This window comes from Rattus norvegicus, chromosome 14 (assembly GCF_021556685.1).
Source record: "Rattus norvegicus strain SHRSP/BbbUtx chromosome 14, alternate assembly SHRSP_T2T, whole genome shotgun sequence".
Classification (NCBI taxonomy): Eukaryota; Metazoa; Chordata; class Mammalia; order Rodentia; family Muridae; genus Rattus; species Rattus norvegicus.
The window spans coordinates 69845031-69864575 of NC_141547.1; the positions used below are offsets into that span (position 1 = coordinate 69845031).

A 19545-nucleotide genomic window follows, 5' to 3' on the forward strand; every position below is an offset into this window, starting at 1 on the left:
AAGAATACTATACTTATGAAAATATTAATTTCCTTAGATAAAGGCATCATTGTCAAACAAAACTTAATTTGTGACCATGAGTTTTTTTCTCTTTAGCGTTATACTTATATGTTAGCTGCCAGCCCACTTCCATCAACATGCCTCTATAGCTTGCCTTACATTCTCAGAAAGATGGATATTACATACTTGCTTTAACCAGTAATTCAATGACACTTGCCACTCACTCACACACATCACTTGCCAAACACAGCATATCTTAGGTTCAGTCCCCACCCAGTAACACAGCAGAAATCAAAATCATCTAATAACAAAGAGGTGGTTTCTGTAGCTAGAGAGATGATACTTTAGCAGTAAACGGGACATAGTTCCTCTCACAGAGGACTCAAGTCCCACATGCCAGTCAGGCACCTCACAAAGAACTCTATTTTCAGAGAACCTGATAACTTCTGAAAGACGGCACTCACATATGCACAAACCAACAAAAAAACACACACATAATACATAAACAAAACAAAATTACAGCAAATAAAAATACCATTTTTATTTTTCTTAAAACTAGTAACAATTCTAATAGTATGAAAAACACCAATGTCGCACTAACTTGGGAAAAAAAAACAAGACATGAAATACCCAGGTACCTCAGTCTAACAAATAAACCAAAATTTTTTTTCAAAATTTAACATTTCAGGTAATTGTCATTTAGATCTTTCTGTCATTTATCATTTTAAATTTTTATATTTATATTTACTAATTACATGTTTTTGCTTAGTATATTTTATGACTAATAAGATAACCTATAGTTTTATTTTGCTAATACCTAATTATATAAATTGAAATTTTATATAATTGAAGTTTTATTTTTAATAAAAATATAGTAGAAAAGGACTGTGCGTGGAGGGAGACAAACAAACAAACAAACAAACAAAAGACAAACACTGAGACTGTCGGCCAGTGTTGGTAAAACAGTGTAAGGAAGAATCCAAGGCAGGGAGGACGGATGTGTGGGCAAGCAGAGAGAAGAAAAGGAGTTACATGTAGTCGGAAGCAGGATCCTGATTATCCTGCTGGCACTGCCTGAGTCCCTGTGTTAAGCTGGCTACTAGAGAAGACTGGATAGACAACCCAACTCTCTTACCAAACAGGCCTATTTTCTGTCTAGTTTCAATGATAATCAGCCCACTAGAAAGCTAACAGAGGACGCAAGACGGAAAAGGTTTCTAGTTCCACACCAGTTACAGTATGACGTCACTATTTATACTTAACTTTGAGACTCAATTTATCATTGGTAAAGAACAACAGTAATTTTCATTGGTTTATATCATTACCATATCTGCCTTTTCCTGAAATTAAAATGATTATTGCATGTGAATGAGCTTAGAACATGGCAGGAACTAACAAATGTTCATTCTCTTAAAAGTAGTTCTGATACTAAGGAGTTGAACCTTGCCAATAAGTTAAATGCCTTTCTTATGTCAACTAATGTGATCCAGTGATTGATGGCCTTTGTATTGAGGTGTCTGAGTGCACTACTTAAACATGATCTAGTTCACCACACTCAGTTCACTAAGACACCTACAGAACTAGTGGTGTCAGCATGATACAGTTTGCTTAGCTGCTTTAGAGTACAAAAAGTATTCCAAAATTTTCTACAAGGTCGACAATTTGAAATTTAAACTTAAAATGCCTTACACTTTTTTTTTACAGCATGCTACAAATGAAAACTGATGAGAAAGTGGATCTGTGTGATGGGAACACAGCAAGCTGCCCTCTGAGCCCCATTCAGATGTGCCTTAATCATCCTATTGAATGGAGTCTAACAGCAGCATCTCTAGCAAGCTGCACAGTTCATAACCAAACTCTCAAAAATGAAGACAATTAGTCTGCAGCCCTTGCACTATCTTTATTTTCTATGTCAATATTCATTCTCATGAATACCAATTGATACTAACATATTTCTAGTCCTGTGATCTGTCTATATATTAGGTCATTAGCATTAATCATTTTATTATAATTCTGTTTTTACATACAGTACACAAGACCATTGTGGGGTTTTGCAACAAAAGCAGATTTTGATGTTCTCTTTTTATCGGTGAATTTTTTAATGCCCTCAGCTTAAATATGTAATTGCCCAGTTCTATTTCTGTGCAGTTTTCACATATAACAATTCTGTAACTTAGGAAGCTAGTATTGTAAAGATGTGTGACAACGACCTAACCCATGAACAGTTGTGTAACAGGTGGGTGCCAACTACCTCGAGGCAAACTGGGAAGGGCAAAGGTGTCGGTCAGAAGTGTATCTCTTCTACAGTTATACATGTATAGAAAAAGACTGATTAGCTTATCAAATAGCATGTTTTCATTCATTAAAAAAAATGGGTTCTCAGTTCTCTTTCTGTAATTAAACCTCTCATCTGTGGGCCATAAGAGCAATGGCACAATTGCATGTTTACTCTTCAGCAAATGTGTGCCTCAACGGGAAACAAGAACACTGGTTTAAGTTCACAGTTTTGAATGGAAAAAAAGGTAACTGTTTTTATACCTGTTGATTTTATTGTACTTTAGCAGTTTGCTCCAAAGTTTACAGGGGTATCCTGTAGAAACAGGATAATACTCCTTAGTAATGCTGATGCTGTTCCCTGCAGCCACAGCTATTGTCTAAAGTCGGAGTAGTAAAACTACTGCTAATGGAAAAGTCGGTGCTTAAAGTCAGAGAAAAGCAAACTTTGGTAGTGTCTACGTGATCACAGCGTCTTTCCTTTTGGCTACTCTGCACATGTATAAATGAGATGATAGTTCATTCCTAGTGGCTTTCCCTTACACCACACTAATGTGCCATTTTAGCCCTGCTTACTTCCTATTCCCCACGAATTTATTCTAAGACAGGGATTTAACAAGAACTATAACAATAAGAAGTATGAAGCACAGGAAAAGACATATAGCCAAGAGTGAAGAACAACAGTGTTTTCATTGGTTTATTTTATTACCATATCTGCTTTTCCTTTTGCTTAATAAGCATTCTTGCTTTGTAACTTTGACTCCTTTTCTGAGTTCTATAAAGCACATATTATATATATAGAATAGCCTTTTGGTTCTCAAAGCCAGCAATATTACCTTTCAGTCCATCTCAGAGCATCTGTTAAAATGAATGATCTCTGACAAATTTTAAGAAGCAGAAGCACAATTAATAAAAATTTCATGTTAGGACATTTTTATCCAAATAAAAGGTGTTTCTTTGGGTATGGCAGAAAGAAAAACGACTACTTTTATACAATGCAAGTTTCAAAATATTTATGTTTCATAACAGCGACAATTTCAAAAGATAATTGAAATTTAACAGTGAAGAAACTGTGCTCATAATCAATACATAACGATGACTTCCTATAACTTTTTTCCCATTCATATTGTTTATTTTTCAAGTATATTTTGATGTGCCAAAACCCAATGTACCTTTCATGATTTATGTGTGTGAACACCTCCCTAGTCTAGAATCATTTATAAACTAGTGTTCCTATATGGAAAGATTTAGGAAGAGGAATTACCATTGAGGTAAAGTTATCAAATAAATCCTCAGTATAGGAATGATGCAATTCTCAAAGCCATGGTTTAATGTAAATACGGAGAGCTTTGTCCATTATACTGGTTCTCAGTGGTCAGAGCAGCTTTCTATGTACTTCATCCTTCATTGCCGTTTGTTTGATGCCTGACATATTCACCTATTTTACAGCTTGTCTAAGCTTCTCAATATAAGCTACTGGGCTAATTATAAATCTTTCCAAAATATCATAGTTCTGTAGGGTTCACATAGGGGACCTATTTAAAAGCAGGTTTCTAGGCCCACCTAATGTCCTGATAAAGACAAATCTGGATCCGTGCAGATGGATGACACTAACAGATGGTGAACTCATGTGGCATCATTCATGTTTGCAGAAACAGAGCAGGTATTTCTGATTCTTCCATAATAACTATTAAAGCAAAGATATAAGCACAACTTCAAAGGACTCCATCCTTATCAGCTCCCTTAACTCGGGTCTTCATTAAGAAACTCTGCAAGGTTAAGTTTACTTTTCTGAAGCGCGGCTGTTTTGGCTCGTCTGGGTAATCTCATCCTCATTTCTGATGGTGGTTCATGATCACTAAACATGTTAAAAAGACATTCATTTAGATATAAGCTTTAAAAATCAGAATATTTATAAATAAAGCTTTTGGTTTCTGACATTACAATATAGTGTAATAGATAGCCTGAGTCTAATAACTAAGCTTAACACTAAAATTTCAAGCAATAACCAAAAAACAATGGCTGGATGACTGTCCTGCCAAGTGAATCAGAAAACCTAACTAATTTGGTAATTTTTAATCTACTGGCAATACCTGGTGCCATACATACAGGGAAAGAAGAAAAGCACCAAGCTTTTACAGTGAAGCTTGTAATTACATAGGAACCATACTATCGTCCTAAAGGAGTTAGAATTCATCTGAATTAACAGTACATGTCATTTTTATTAAGTATATTACTAAGACATTGTAAGGTCCCCCCAAAAGCACTTTAACCAAGGCTTAGTCTAAGGAAACAGGGAGGGCCCAATACCAATGACTAAACAAATGCAAGATAGCGACAAACTTCAAGCTCAACCATGGCTTGACAGCGACTGAAAGAAAACTATCAACACGAGCCACAGTACATGAAAGTTGTAAGCAGAACTGTAACTGAAAGAATACAAATGTTACCTAAAGCAACATAAGAGTCACATATATAAGGTCATACAAACAGAATACATGGGAATACATGGGAATAAACTCGTCTCAATACAAAGAGAATATATTAAACTACTCCTTAAAGCTGATGCCAACTAATAAAAATATACACCTCTTCATCAGTCAAATGTTCTAGATAATTTTACACTATTTACCAAGATCACAGATAAATTAGTTTTTACTATCTTGTAATATACAAAGTTTCTCTCAGAAGAAAATTGTATTTTACTTGTGAGCAAAATGAAACTGGCATCTTCCATGTCTTATGGAAATACATGACACACCTTTCAGAGTCAGGCCCAGCAGTCTGGCATCTCCTGTTGGTCTTAGATGAAACTGGCGCTTTTCTCCGTCCTTAAAGACAACATAACTTATTGGCAAATTTTTTAATGGTTTCATGTTTCTAAATCTAGTGTCTAAGCCATCTTTTACTTTCAGCACAACAATCTTTTTCAACACATTTCCTTATTGCTATCCACTCTGATGCTCTCAATACACAGTGGAGGGGGAAATACTAAAATTTATGTAAATTTCTTTGGATGAGAACTACAAATATGTAACAAAGAGGAAAACTTTAGGTCACTGCATATGGTGACAAAAACATCTCAGGCTAGCTATGATAGCTCATTTGGTAAAGTTCTGGCTTTGTTAAGTATAGGGTTTAAGTGCCACAACCCACATAACAGTGAAGTGTGGTGGCACATGCTTATAATCCCAGCACTGGGAGGGCAGAGACAAGGAGGGGCTCTGCCTAGATTCCCTAGATGGCCATCTAGCCTAGCCTACTTGGAGAGCTCCAGATCACTGAGAAACTTGTCTCAAAATCAAGCAGACTGTGACTAGGGAGCCTCCACATGAATACTTATGCACACATAAATGATCACATACATAGAAGACAGTTTTCTCTTACAGCAGAGGTAGAGTTAATATGGAAAAACTAACAAAAATATTACAAGGGCAAGCTCAATCAATGAACAGTTTCTAAATGGAACTGTACTTTTATTATATATAATATTTATCTTTGAAGCACTACATTGCTTAGCTAATCTGGCCTCAAACTGATGGCCTCAAGCTATCCTCACACGGCCTCCAGAGCAGCCGTTATAACTTCTGGCATTATTGTAACTGGCTTCAAACGAAACTTAAGTAGCAAGATACAGCTTGCTTGTAAAATACTTAAATTTATACAAAGAAAAGTCAAATGTGTTCATAAATATAATTCAATGTTTTAAAATAAATAAGAACCTTTATTTACCAGGGTTTATTTGTTATATTCTACAAGGTTGAAAGTAAGGACTAGGGGCTGTGCTCGGTGGGTAGCGTGTTTGCCTAGTGCGTACAAATCCTGGTTTGCTCAACCATATGAAATGGAGCATGCTGATCCAACACCTATATTCCCAGCCTGTAATCACAAGTTCAAGGTCAAAAGAGTGACTTTGAAGTCAGCCTAGGATATATGAGAACCTATTCTGAAAAAAAGAGACATAATAAATTTGGCCTTCAATGTTCTTCATTTATGAAAGATAAAATGTAGCATGTATACATTAAGTTTGGACTATAAAAAACTGGAGTTTTCACACTTTATTCTGTAACTAAAAGTAATCTGATCAAAATCAATTGTTCATTTGACAATTTATTTGAAATTGTATATCCTATTCATTGTTATGTATTTCCCCTCATATTTTATTTATTTGCCTTCAATAATGTATTAACCCCGAAGAAAACATCCAAAAATATGGAAGTAATTTGGAACAATATCCAGTAATTGGTGTTTAAATAACCGGTTTGTTATGAAACAATGTTATGGCCAGATTCTATTCTAGAGAAGATTAAATATACTTAGAACAGAGCCATAAAACTATTTTCAATAATTAAAATCATATTGGCTCATGGGTGGGACTATTAGTGTTCTTGATGGTAGGTCTGCCTGGATGTACTTTCTTATTCTTCTGTAATAAGCATGCATTGCTTTTGTAATAAGGAATTAATAAAACAATTTAAAAAGCCTTGAATTTCAGATGTTTTTCAAAATGGTCCCCTACTATTTAACATTTATTTATTCTAACAAATATTCTGCTGTTGGATATCACTTGGGAAAAGGTTAAAAATGAAAATGGATCAGGAAAAGGAATTAAAAAATACAAAAACTTGGGAGGGGAAAAAATGCTCATTCACACAAAAAGTACTGTCACTTCTAACACTGATACTAAACTCTTATTTAACTCTTTCCTTTCCTTGTTTGTTGATACTGGGCTCTCTACATAGCCCTGGCTGTCTAAGAATTCACTCTGTAGACCAGGCTGAACTAAAAACAGAGATCTCCCTGCTTCTGCCTCCCAAGTGCTGGGATTAAAGTTCTCCATGCCTGGCAATTTAACCTAGTAATTTATCCTCAAAGAGCCCTTTATGGTATAATTTTTTTATATATTTTTTAATTCTAAAGCATATGGAACAACAATGACCTTACAATCTTCAGTAAAAGCAATAATCCCCATTAGCTGAAAGAAATACAACAGTTATGCATTCCCAAGACATTCAAAAAGTCTTATTCCTAAGAAGGTAAAGATAAGGAAGTATTTTCAACTTGAAAAGAACTGTATTTCAAGATGCAGTCTATGCACACGTTACCTCTGTTCGTTTTTCCTTGTGTAGATTTTGATGCTTGAGTTCCTTTTACATTCCTCGCAGGAGTCCTATATTCTTCCATACATGGAATCATACAAAAATACAAAAGACAATCCTATTAACAGCTATTAAATGGTTATAAAGAATCACCATTCCAAAAGTGTGAATGCTATAAAGTAAGAGCTCCTGGAAAGACAGGAAGAAATATACTCAAATAAACTGAAAGGTAGAATAAACACATGATTAATAGCTTTTATCAAGAGGATTATTAAGAAAAAGGGTTTTGGTTCTGAAATTTAAACAAAATAAAAATCTCAGTAAAACCAAAAAATATACTTTTATAGATATTTAGGTCAGTATGTATTTACCATTTTCATCCTGAAGAACCTTTGTAGTTGTATTGGCATCCTCTGTTACCACACATTGGTCAAATTCTTTACTTCCTTTTCCTAACTGAATCTTAATCTTCTCCAAGGCTCTCAGACATGTCCTATCTGTTACTTGCTGGGGGTGGGGGATGTGGGAAATAGAAAATTAAGTAATCTTTCAAAGTTATATGCCAATATCAAGTTTGAAAACATTCTTCAATTACATAAAATTCATGAAGAAAAGATAGTTCAAATGAACATGCAGAATATATAACATATTACTTAATACATCTATCTAAATTCCACCATATATGTATAAACACAAACTACTCAAGAGTATTAAAATCTGCTTTACCTCCAGAATCTCATCCAATAGAAGCAGGAGATCTTTTGTAACACTGCTACTGAGTTCTACCAAACTCAAAGCTTTTGTATAAACCCGATTTTCTGGTGAGCATGGATTTGTTAAGATCTCATTGCAAATTTTTATAGCTAAGTTGTCATGTACTGTTAAGGCCTAAAAAATTAAAAAGAAAAAGCTCTATAAAATAAAAATACTTTCATCACAATGCATACAGTTCTCTATATCAAACAGTATTTCTAGCTATGTGGCAGAAGTCTCACTTGCATAGTGTCTAACCCTAAATTTACACCTCCCTGCCTCCAAAAGAAGCTCCTTCCTTATTACAAGGATCAGGTCTCTACCCCCTTTAGGATTGAAGTATTTTCCAGTTGTTAAAACTATCTATGCTGATGAAAAGTGGGCCTTTCCCAAACTCACACTGCCCTCCCCCGCCAAAGGTCAGCCCTCACCTGGTGACGGGCCAACCGGCGCAAAGGCACCGCAGTGGCACAGCGTATTTCAATTTTCAGCAATGCAAAAAACATCTCATTTCTGGAACTCCTTATAAATCAACTGAAACTCTTATTTACATGCCAAATTCAATCCAGCCTATGGCCCAGCCTACTCTGCTCACTTTTCCAAGAATTCTATGAAATCTACTGTTACTTAAGACTGTAGACTTTTCCCAGATTTTACTATCTCGTTTGCCTCTGAAACTTTCCCCAAGTCTTCTCACAACTTCATCTCTTCTAACCATAAAAGACCATTAATTAAGTCTTCCTGGTAACTAAATCTTATCTTATTAACCCTTTACTAAGTCCTACATATAACTACAAGTAAAGCCAACTCCAGCTTTCATATAATCATCTGCATTTATCACCTTTATATATCCATCTTTCCTTTCTACTCAAACCACTTCTCAAACCCTTCCAGGCCCAAGTGAATTTTTAAAACTCAAATGAGTTTTACAACAAGGCAAATAAAACTAATGATACATTGATCACTCCTATAATGAATGTTATATTCCTGAAGTCCAAAAGCACTTGATGGCTAATCACTGTTCTTTAATATATTTTGCTTAATATCCTTTGTAATATAATCTTCCCAATAACATATAATATGACTCAAGCAGAGCAGTCACTAAATAGTAAATAAATATACAAACAGAACAAAACTATCTACTTGCAGTTGGCATCTAAAATCATTAACACATCAAGTTTCTAAGTGTTCAAAGAAATGTCATTAAGAAATTTTAAAACAGTTTAATTATAATTTATAGATGAGTTTGTAGTTCACTAATGTGCTTCAGTTAAAAGAAAAAAAACTTGAGATAAATACTTTTAAATTGTCCTCCCTCCTCAGTATTAATAGCATAACAAGCAAGCCAACATTTGCAGATGTAGTAACAGGTCATTACTTCAGTGATAACCTTGCTAAATGGGGAGAACGGTAATGGAAATGACAAATGTAAATTTAAATATATTATAAATAAAATATAGACTATCATGATTTCAAAAAACTCAGGAGAAAGATTCTTTAATCAAACAATGCAATGATCCTCATGCAGTTATATCTGCTCCCATATATACCTGATAATCTTGAGAATTCTTTGCCTGAGGATTTAATCCACTTGGTCTTGTCAGATCAACAAGCAATTCAGCAACATTTGTGACATCTACTTCCGCTAAAGGAGATGATGCTGGAGCATTGGCCAGTGTTTGTATAGTTGGAATAAAGGCTTCTTCAAAGCACTCCTGATTTGTCCTAATGAAAGCAATCAGAGCTTTGAGTACAAGGCCAAGGACAACTGCCCTGCTGAAGACTTCAGATGCGACTAACCTCTTTGCCATCTCCAACTTAAAGCTGCTGAATGAAATGATTTGACAAAAAAATAAAAACAAAACAAAACAACAACAAAAAAGCCCCTCCAATTACAAGCAAGTTGGCAAAATATTATTTGAGAGAAAAATTCTAATTCTAAAATATGCATAAAATGTCTCTATTGAAAAGATATAGTTCCTTTTATACCTTATATATTCAGGAAAGATAAAAAATCTGGATATAAAAATGTTATTTGAAACGTAAGTAAAGAAAATATCCAATAAAAGAAAAAATAAAAAAATAAATTTAGAAATGTATGTTATATTCTTATTCATCAACAGAAAAGTGTATCAAGAACAAAATGGCATAGATATAATTCAGGTGCGGAGAGCTGAATCTGACTTTAAATAAGATTTTATCAGTGGCTCACTACCTGCTTGCATAAGCAAACATGGGGAAAAACACTCCTAGGCAATGTCGAAGTCGCACATCCTCTTCAGTCACAGGATTATACCATAACAAAATAAGACGAGAAAGAATCCTGCTGCTGACCAAAAGCCCAGAGAACATCAGCTTGGCTAGTCCTTCTGCAGCTCCTGTCCTGAGTTCAGATACCTAGCAAAAAGGACATTCATTAGAAAGTTTTTATCTCATTTCCTTTTAAGCTTATGTGTGATATTTTAAAATAACTATCCTAAAATCATATTATGCATGTGAAAAAAGTAGGATCACTGCAGGTTTGAAGCTAGATTTGACTACACAGTAACTTCTAAATTAACCTGGGCTACAGAATATCACTGTCTCAAAAATCAGAACTAAAATAAAATATTCACAGAATTACAATGAATAGTGCTCAGGGAAGTTCTGCAGTAATAAATATCTCCATTTTTAAAAAACCTCAAATCGATAACCTAAATTACACCCTAATGACAAGAAAAGAGCAATTAATCTGACTGTAAGGGAAACAAACTTTAGAACTGAGGTAAACAATAGAATATATGGTAAAAGAAAAGAACATATCACAAGAAAACTAGGATGACTATCACTTATGAAAGTAATTGAAAATTTCTCAATCAAAATAGTAGCAAACCAAGTTCGTCAGCACAGCGAGAGGGCTGTTCATTATGTGCACACAGAACTTAACCTAGAAACCCACTGATGGTGCAGATGAAAACCCAGTAACATTCGATACTACACTAACATATCCAAGAGAAGAAAATCCTTCATGGTCATATTGACTGAAGCAAAAAGAACATTTGACAAAGTAAATATCTTTTTATTAAGATATAAACACAAAATATCCAGGAATATAGGAATAGAAAGTAATTCTCTCAAAACGATAAATGATATTTTTGAAAAACTCTGTAACTAACACCACAATTAACAAGATTCACAACTTTACCCCTAAACTCACAAACATGACAAGGACATCTGCTTCAGACACTTAATGGCTGGTGCTCAACACTGTACTAGATGAAGCAGAACAATTAAATAAGAAATAAAAGACATGGAATTAATACTGTACCTATTCAGAAATGACATGGTTTTACACGGAAAATCCCAAGAATTCCCTTTCCAAAATAACTTATTAATAAGCCAATTGAGTAAAGTTATAAAGCTAAATACATACACACACAAATACTGCAGCAACAAACAATCCAAAAAGAAAAGAAAAAACAAAATAAATTTAATACTTGTTTTAAATAGTAAAAAATATTTCTGAAAAAGAAAAACTATGGTAATTTCAATTACAATCTGTTCTAATTTCATTTCTGTTACTGTGATAAAAACACTGACAAAAGCACTTTCAGTTTTTTGAATACTAACTTGATAATGAAAATTATAATAGATGTGAAATTTAAATTTTAAATTAAGATTTTTTAAAATAAAATAAAATTGTGTCAAAAGTAAACAAGTACAAAAGTAAAGCAAAGAACATAAATACTGCTGTGAATGCTTCCCAACTGTGGGGCTGGCCGGCTTCTTACCTCGCTGTCTAAGAAGTCAGAGAGTAGTTTCAGAACACTCTTAGCTGTGGCCCTGTCTTCAGCATCTTCTTCTTGTTCATCAGGACTGCTAAGTTCTGCACCTTCACAGTGAACGGCCTTAACTTTCTGAGCTTTAAATGGCTCAATCCCAAACATCATCAGTTGGTCAAATATTGCCTTTAAAGCACTTACTTTTATTGTGACATCATCAATTTGCAAAACCTACAATTAGACATGACCCCCCCAAAATTTCAGTAAAACAACTTAATTCTATAACTTAAATAAAATCAGTATCTTTAATTAAATCTCAATGAGTGTTAAGTGTGAACATTTTTCAGAAGTATAATTAAAGTTTTAACTTTAAAAAAGAAGTATATTTATCTATAACATCTGGGCATTAGTCTTTAATTTTTGCAGTGGATAAAAAATTTAGAGTCAGTGTCCAGATGGATTGTATTATTTGGTCCATTCATAACAAAACAGACAAAAAAAAGAACTCCAACTATGATAAAGTTTTACCATTTTTCCAAGATCCAGAAAATCTTCATTGTTATATATAAATTGTTCTGCTTGCCTCTCAAAAAAAAAATTAGTACAGTATATTCTAATCAATTTAAACCTTTGTGGGAACAAGAATACCCTTGGGAGGGAATAGGGAGGCAAAGTTTAGAACAGAGGCAGAAGGAACACCCATTCAGAGCCTGCCCCACATGTGGCCCATACATATACAGCCACTCAATTAGACAAGATGGATGAAGCAAAGAAGTGCAGACCAACAGGAGCCGGATGTAGATCGCTCCTGAGAGACACAGCCAGAATACAGCAAACACAGAGGCGAATGTCAGCAGCAAACCACTGAACTGAGAATAGGATCCCCGTTGAAGGAATCAGAGAAAGAACTGGAAGAGCTTGAAGGGGCTCGAGACCCCTTATGAACAACAATGCCAAGCAACCAGAGCTTCCAGGGACTAAGCCACTACCTAAGGACTATACATGGACTGACCCTGGACTCTGACCTCATAGGTAGCAATGAATATCCTAGTAAGAGCACCAGTGGAAGGGGAAGCCCTGGGTCCTGCTAAGACTGAACCCCCAGTGAACGTGATTGTTGGGGGGAAAATGAAGAGGGGAACACCCATACAGAAGGGGAGGGAGAGGGGTTAGGGGGATGTTGGCTCGGAAACCGGGAAGGGGAATAATAATTGAAATGTAAACAAGAAATACTCAAGTTAATAAAGATGGGAGGAAAAAAAAAAACCTTTGTTACAATATCAGTACTATTAAATTTCTTTGAAGAAAAATTGTTCTTGTCACTTAGGAAATTCAGATTTCATTAATAATGAATTCAGTTACCAAGTAGACTCTTATAAAGCAGTTTAGGGAGCTAGGGAAATGGCCTAGTCCATACAGTGCCTCTCAAACCTAAGCATGAGGACCTCATTTCAGATAGCCAGCAACCACACAGGAAGCAACATGCACAGCAATGCACAATGATGACCCCAGCACTGGGGGCACAGAGACAAGTGGATCCCTGGAATTCATTAGCTGACCAACCTAACCAAATAAGGAGGTCCTGGTTCAGTAAGAGATCCATGCCAGAGTTAGAAGAGAAACTGAGGAAGATCCAACATAGATGTCTGTATATACACACAAATGGTTGAAATCTATCTTGAGTTTAAAACTATTCCAAAACCATGGGGGTAGAGGGATTCTATTATGAAAGATTAACTATATTATACAATGTAACTTGAACATATCCTCTCCATGTTTTGAGAATGAGCCCTGTAAATCTGCCAAACCCAAATTCTCTTAACATGTTATTATGATGGCTCTAGAAACTCCAAACATGCCACTAGCCCCACATCACTGTTTCTCTAACGCTCTCACGGACCTTCACACGCAGCGACTGCTACCAATAGTCAGTCCTAACAAGAGTTTAAAAGAAAATAATCCCCCTCGGCTGCCTTTCTAACAGAACTTTATACATTATATCAATTTTTATTATTAACAGTTTAACAATTTTTCTTTTCCTAAAATAGACTAATCTAAAAAACCTTCCAATGAAGCCTTGAGAATAATTAAAAGAAAAAAAAAACTTTTATACAGCTGGGCATGGTGGCACACAATTTTAATGCCTAGGGACAGAGGCAGGTACATCTTAGTTCAAGGTCAGTCTAGCCTATAACGACGTAAGGTCCAGGACAGCCAAGGATTTTTTAATAAAAATCAAAAATAATTTTAAAAAATGTTTTTAAAGATTACAAGATTGAATCTATTTAGTTAGTAGTTATCTTCTTTTGATCATGGACCCTGTTGTAAACTTTTTAAAAAAACTAAACAATAAAAAATTTTAAATTAAAAATCACACCTCAGACTATACAAAATATAGGCAAACTTCAGGTTTTTTGCCCTTGAATCTGCTATCATTCAAATAATTAAAAAAAAAAAAAAAAAGGCCAGATCCAATAATTGTATTAACTGAGTTAAGCTGTTAGACTTTCATATCCTAAGCTAACAGTATTTATATGTAGGTATATAAGTGGGGCAGGGCTATGCACAAGTAATAAAAAGGAAGGTTTGGGAGAACAATAGGACACATGAAATAAGCAGAAAGGAGGTTGTAAGAGGTAAAAGGGTATGTGGTGGGTGGGTTGGGGACGAAAGAGTAAAAACAAAAGCACCATAGTTTCTTCCCTGAATCATTCATAATGGATCTCTGTATTTTTAGAGTGTAAGTTCTTGGAGCACACGGACATCATGTTCTTTCTCCTGTTAGACTTCACTTTGCTTACTTTCCTAGCCATATGTTCTTTTGTTCCTCAAATAGGCCAAGTAAAGTCCTACCCCTAAGACCTCTCTCCTCTATTCTCTCTCCTAAGGAAATAAAATGTCTGAGCTGGAGAGACGACTCAGCAGTTAAGAGTAGTTATGATCTTGCAAAGGACACAAGTTCAGTTCATATGAGCACCTATGTCAGGCAGCTGACCTGTAACCCCAACAGGAGTGGATCAGTGCCCTCTTTGGGCCTCCATGAGTAACCTACACAGCATAGCATATATACACATGCAACATATCTAAGAAAAAAAATCTTAGAAAGAAAGAAAGAAAGGAAGGAAGGGAGAAAGGAAGAAAGAAAGAAAGGAAAGAAAGAAAGAAAGAAAGAAAGAAAGAGAGAGAGAAAGAAAGAGAGAAAGAAAGACAGCATTCTTTCAAGTATTTATAAGGATTAGTCTTTTAACTTTCCTCTATGTGTCTGAATGTCAAAGTAAGACTCAGGCCAGCATCCCAGGCACAGGCTCTCTGCCTCACCTCACTCCCACAACTGCTGCTGCTATGTTCTGGTTATGCTTAGCTGGCACAACACATAGTCTGTTTCCCCTTCAGAAAAACAAGCTCCAACAGCACAAACTCAGGTTGGTTCTCCTCATCATTTACCTACTATATTTATCGTAAGCCAAGAACAGTGACAGCACATAGTATGCACTCATATAACCTACATGACTCAACTTAAACTGTTACCCCATCTTGTTCTATGAAGACATTTTTATAAACTATCAAGATAAAAATTAAAACCCTAAAGATTATCCACAATCCATCAATTAAACATCTGAACACACCCAGAATTTTAACATATCACCAGAGATAAGAGCATTTCAAGAAACAGACACACAGTCATAAAATAAATCCTACCTGTAAGAACAATATAAAGTGTTTACTTGCAAAATTCTGATCCTGTAGTCCACAGCATCCCAAGCACAAAACAGCCAAGTTTCTTACTATAGGATGAACACTTATTATTCCAGGAAGAATCTACAACAAAATATATAGTATTTATTTTTTAACAATGCTGCCTTCACTTAAGCAGAAGACCCAGGATGGCTATCTGTAGTTTTGTATTTTATGTACACTATATTTCAAGCATTTCTTAGATAACATGTATTCAATAAACATATCCTATGAATAACTTGTTTTATTTAAAAGTGACTTTATAAAAATGTATTATTTAAATTATTCTTCATATTATGAAGTAGTCACTATGGATATACATAGTTCATTATATTTATCTGATGTGGTTGTCTTTTAATTATTAATTTTTAAATTATTAATTAATTATTATAAATTATTATATAATAAAGTAGAAGAGCATAAAAGGTCTCAAAGGCCAGCAGTGTACCAAAGATTCAATGATCCCATTCATGGTTGCACCAATTCCAGTTGAAATGGACATTCGTTTCAACAGTTCATAACACAAAATAAAACACTTCTGTAATGTTTCCACATCGTTCTAAAATGAAAGACAAAATAACCATCATTAGTAAGAACATCACTTACCATCCCTTAAACAACTGCTCTCTTGAAACCTTTTCTGTGCATACTGTTACTCTGTTCCTTTGGCAGTCTTATCTCACCATGCAACTTTATCTTTCATTTATGAGCTGGCCCAATTTTGTGTAACAGTTTCCTCCTAGATTGAAACATTCCAGTCTAAAAGGACACTTTAATCAGGATTGTTAATCACCTCAAAACAGATTCGGGAAGTTTCTGAAATTGACCAGATTCACTAGGCCCCTCCCCTGCCAGAGTAAGTAGTAAGAGCTGAAAAGATTTTCAGACAAGTCACCTGCAAAGACTCAACGACTGCCTGTAAGAAGCAGAAACCATTTGAACTGCCTGTTAGAGGTTTAGACCAACTGAGGCACCTAGAACGAACACTCTCCAACCTGCTACCAGCAGACTGTATAATGTTATACTCCAGGTTCTCAGCTTTATGAGCTGTCACCCTCACTGAGGTGACCTTTAGTAATACAGCTGTCCTTTGAGTCACTCATTTTTTTTTTTTTTATTCTTTTTTTCGGAGCTGGGGACCGAACCCAGGGCCTCGTGCTTGCTAGGCAAGTGCTCTACCACTGAGCTAAATCCCCAACCCCGAGTCACTCATTTCTGCTCCTATAAGTAACCCCTCATATTTCTGTAAGTAACCCAAAGAAAACACATTAGTTAAGGAAGTTGGACATTGGTGTACAGTACGTCGTCAGTCTGTCATAGAACACTATCTGGGGTGAGTAGAATCTAGAATCTAGAATCTTCTAGAACACACTTCTTTCATGTTTCACAGGCTCCTCAATCTCAGCACATCCAAAATGGAACTAACCCATTACTAAATGTCTAACTCGTACACTCTATCATCATATCATGACCATCTATTTTCATTTGTCCAAAGCAAAAGGAGACCTAAGAAACTCTTGATTGATTCTTTTTCTTCCTGTTACTAGACCTTAAATAACTCTGACGTAGGTCACATCTATTTGTACTCAGCATCATCTGGTTCACAATGCTATCATCTCAAGCCATACTTCTGAAACTCTGCCAAGAAGTATGAGCATCTCGGCGTTTATCATTCTAATCTACTTTCAAATAATACTAACCCTGTATTACAGAGTACTCATCCTATTCTTAAAAATATCCTTGTATCCACCATCATCTCTGAATAAGGTCGATTCTTTAATATGGACAATGCAAGGCCTTACATTTATCTGGCCCATAACATTTCCTCTGATTTGCCTATTACCTCTCCAATTCTCTTCCCATGTAAACTGGAAGGTTTAAAGCACAGCAAGCATCTTATTTTAAACTCTGTGCCATCATACTTACCATCACAACATCTACATTTCCTTACCCACTCATTACGGAGAAACAACACAAAGTGCATTAAAGTATCATTTTATAGTAACTATTAGGTTTGAAACCATTGGGACTTGAGGACTGTAAGAAAAATGAATTCACATTTGTAAAGTGCTTGAAGAGATAATCACCTAACTAGACTACCACAAGGGAAAAACGCCCTTTAACTTACTAGGTTACACTATGTGTTCTATAGTACTAGGTGTAGATGCTTAATCTTGACGGCCAACTCTACTGGGTGGAGAAGCAGCTAGTAAACATTAATCGAGCACATCACTGGATGTGTATGAGGGTATCTCCAAAGACAATTAAAGGAAGGAAAGATCCACCCTGAATGCAAGTGGCACTACCTCACAGGCTAGTATACAAGGCCTAAAAGTACACGGCAGTAAAGAAACACACGCCTGCACGCACGCACGCACACGCGCGCGCACACACACACACACACACACACACACACACACACACACCCCAACCACCACCAGACACCACCACCACCACCACCACCACCACCACCACCACCACCACCAAACAGCATAGGCATTCTGGCCCCTGTCTGTCAGGATGGGAGCCTCTCTGTTCTGCAACAACCTCTCAACTCTCGCAGAAACCTCTAAAACTTTATGAACTCAAATAAACCCTCCTTCCCTCCTATGACAGTTTGTATATTGGCCCAAGCAGTGCCATTATTAGAAGGTATGGCCCTGTTGGAGTAGATGTGGCCTTGTTGGAGTGGGTGTGTCATTGTGGGCGTGGGTTTTAAGACCCTCACCATAAATGCCTGCAGGTCAGTATTCTGCTAGCAGCCTTCAGATGAAGATGTAGAACTCAGCTCCTCCTGCACCATGCCTGCCTGGATGCTGTCATGTTCCTGCCTTGATGATAATGGACTGAACCTCTGACCCTGTGAGCCAGCCCCAATTATAAAGACTTGCCTTGGTCATGGTGTCTGTTCACAGAAGTAAAACTAAGACACTTCCCAACTGTTTTCTTAGTATCTCACGACAATGAAAAGTCTAACATGTTAATTTTATTTGCATCTCTAGTTAACCTATTTCTTCCTGGAGGAAAACCAGTAGCATCCTACATGAAATTATGAAGTACATATCTCTCAAACACATTTCTATAGTTTCCTGATCACATCATCTATTATATTAGAATTATATTACAATAGTTGTAGCTCTCAAATAAGACAAAAGACACTAAATGTTCAAAGGAACTCAAAACAGGTTATTAATCAGACAAACCAGCTTACAAATGCTTTATCTTTCAGCAGGGCAGGTGGATTTAGGGCAGGGCTGAGAATCAAACCTGAGGCCTCACATATGCTAGGTCAGCAGTCTCATTACTAAGCTTCTTCTTTGCTTGGATTTTTAAAGGAGGGCCTCACCTATGTAGTCCAAGCTGGCCTTGACCCAGATGTCCTCCCTCTGACTCAGTACTATTACAGGTAGACACCACCACATTGTCCAAATATTTTCTTAATTTGAAAATCTTTAATTTTATTCGTAGGTTTCTGTTTAAATTTTTTTCTCAAATTTAAAGCCTAGGACAAGCCACAGACTATAGGAATGTAATATAAATAAACTATAAAAGTAAGTCATCGTCTCTGGGAAAGTGAGATGTTATTTTAGGATATTTTTATGACTAGAAAAGGATACACAGTCAACTCTAACCCTGTCATGTATGGTAAACTTTCCTATGAGCACTCTCTTAAGCATTCTCCAAATCAAAGTGCAATTTATAAGTATGTTCAGTGGGCTGGAGAGACGGCTCAGCGGTTAAGAGCACTGACTGCTCTCCCAGAGGTCCTGAGTTCAATTCCCAGCAACCACATGGTGGCTCACAACCATCTGTAATGAGATCCGATGCCCTCTTCTGGTGTGTCTGAAGACAGCTACAGTGTACTTATATAAATAAACAAATCTAAAAAAAGTCAATACAAAGGCAAGACCTTTAAAAATATA

General features: G+C 35.9%; 2 protein-coding genes across 5 annotated transcripts in view; one reads left to right on the forward strand and one right to left on the reverse strand.

Annotated features, from left to right (window-relative positions):
- Window positions 1–6763, forward strand: part of Lcorl (ligand dependent nuclear receptor corepressor-like) — a 136193-nt gene extending 129430 nt beyond the window's left edge. For 2 of the 4 annotated variants that reach the window (XM_087584061.1, XM_087584074.1), the window contains one exon: window positions 1705–6763. In XM_087584061.1, coding sequence (XP_087440187.1) covers window positions 1705–1718 — 14 coding nt within the window. In that variant the 3' untranslated portion in view covers window positions 1719–6763. The remainder of the gene's footprint in view (window positions 1–1704) is intronic. The other 2 variants (NM_001432820.1, NM_001432822.1) reach the window with 1 other exon arrangement.
- Ncapg (non-SMC condensin I complex, subunit G) overlaps window positions 2961–19545 on the reverse strand; it is a 28973-nt gene continuing 12388 nt past the window's right edge. Inside the window, exons 12-21 of the mRNA NM_001398911.1 lie at window positions 16071–16181; window positions 15587–15706; window positions 11897–12118; window positions 10342–10523; window positions 9677–9851; window positions 8100–8261; window positions 7745–7880; window positions 7380–7451; window positions 5036–5105; window positions 2961–4132 (exon numbers count right to left, since the gene is read on the reverse strand). Of these exons, the coding sequence (NP_001385840.1) occupies window positions 4018–4132; window positions 5036–5105; window positions 7380–7451; window positions 7745–7880; window positions 8100–8261; window positions 9677–9851; window positions 10342–10523; window positions 11897–12118; window positions 15587–15706; window positions 16071–16181 (1365 nt within the window). The 3' untranslated portion in view covers window positions 2961–4017. The remainder of the gene's footprint in view (window positions 4133–5035; window positions 5106–7379; window positions 7452–7744; window positions 7881–8099; window positions 8262–9676; window positions 9852–10341; window positions 10524–11896; window positions 12119–15586; window positions 15707–16070; window positions 16182–19545) is intronic.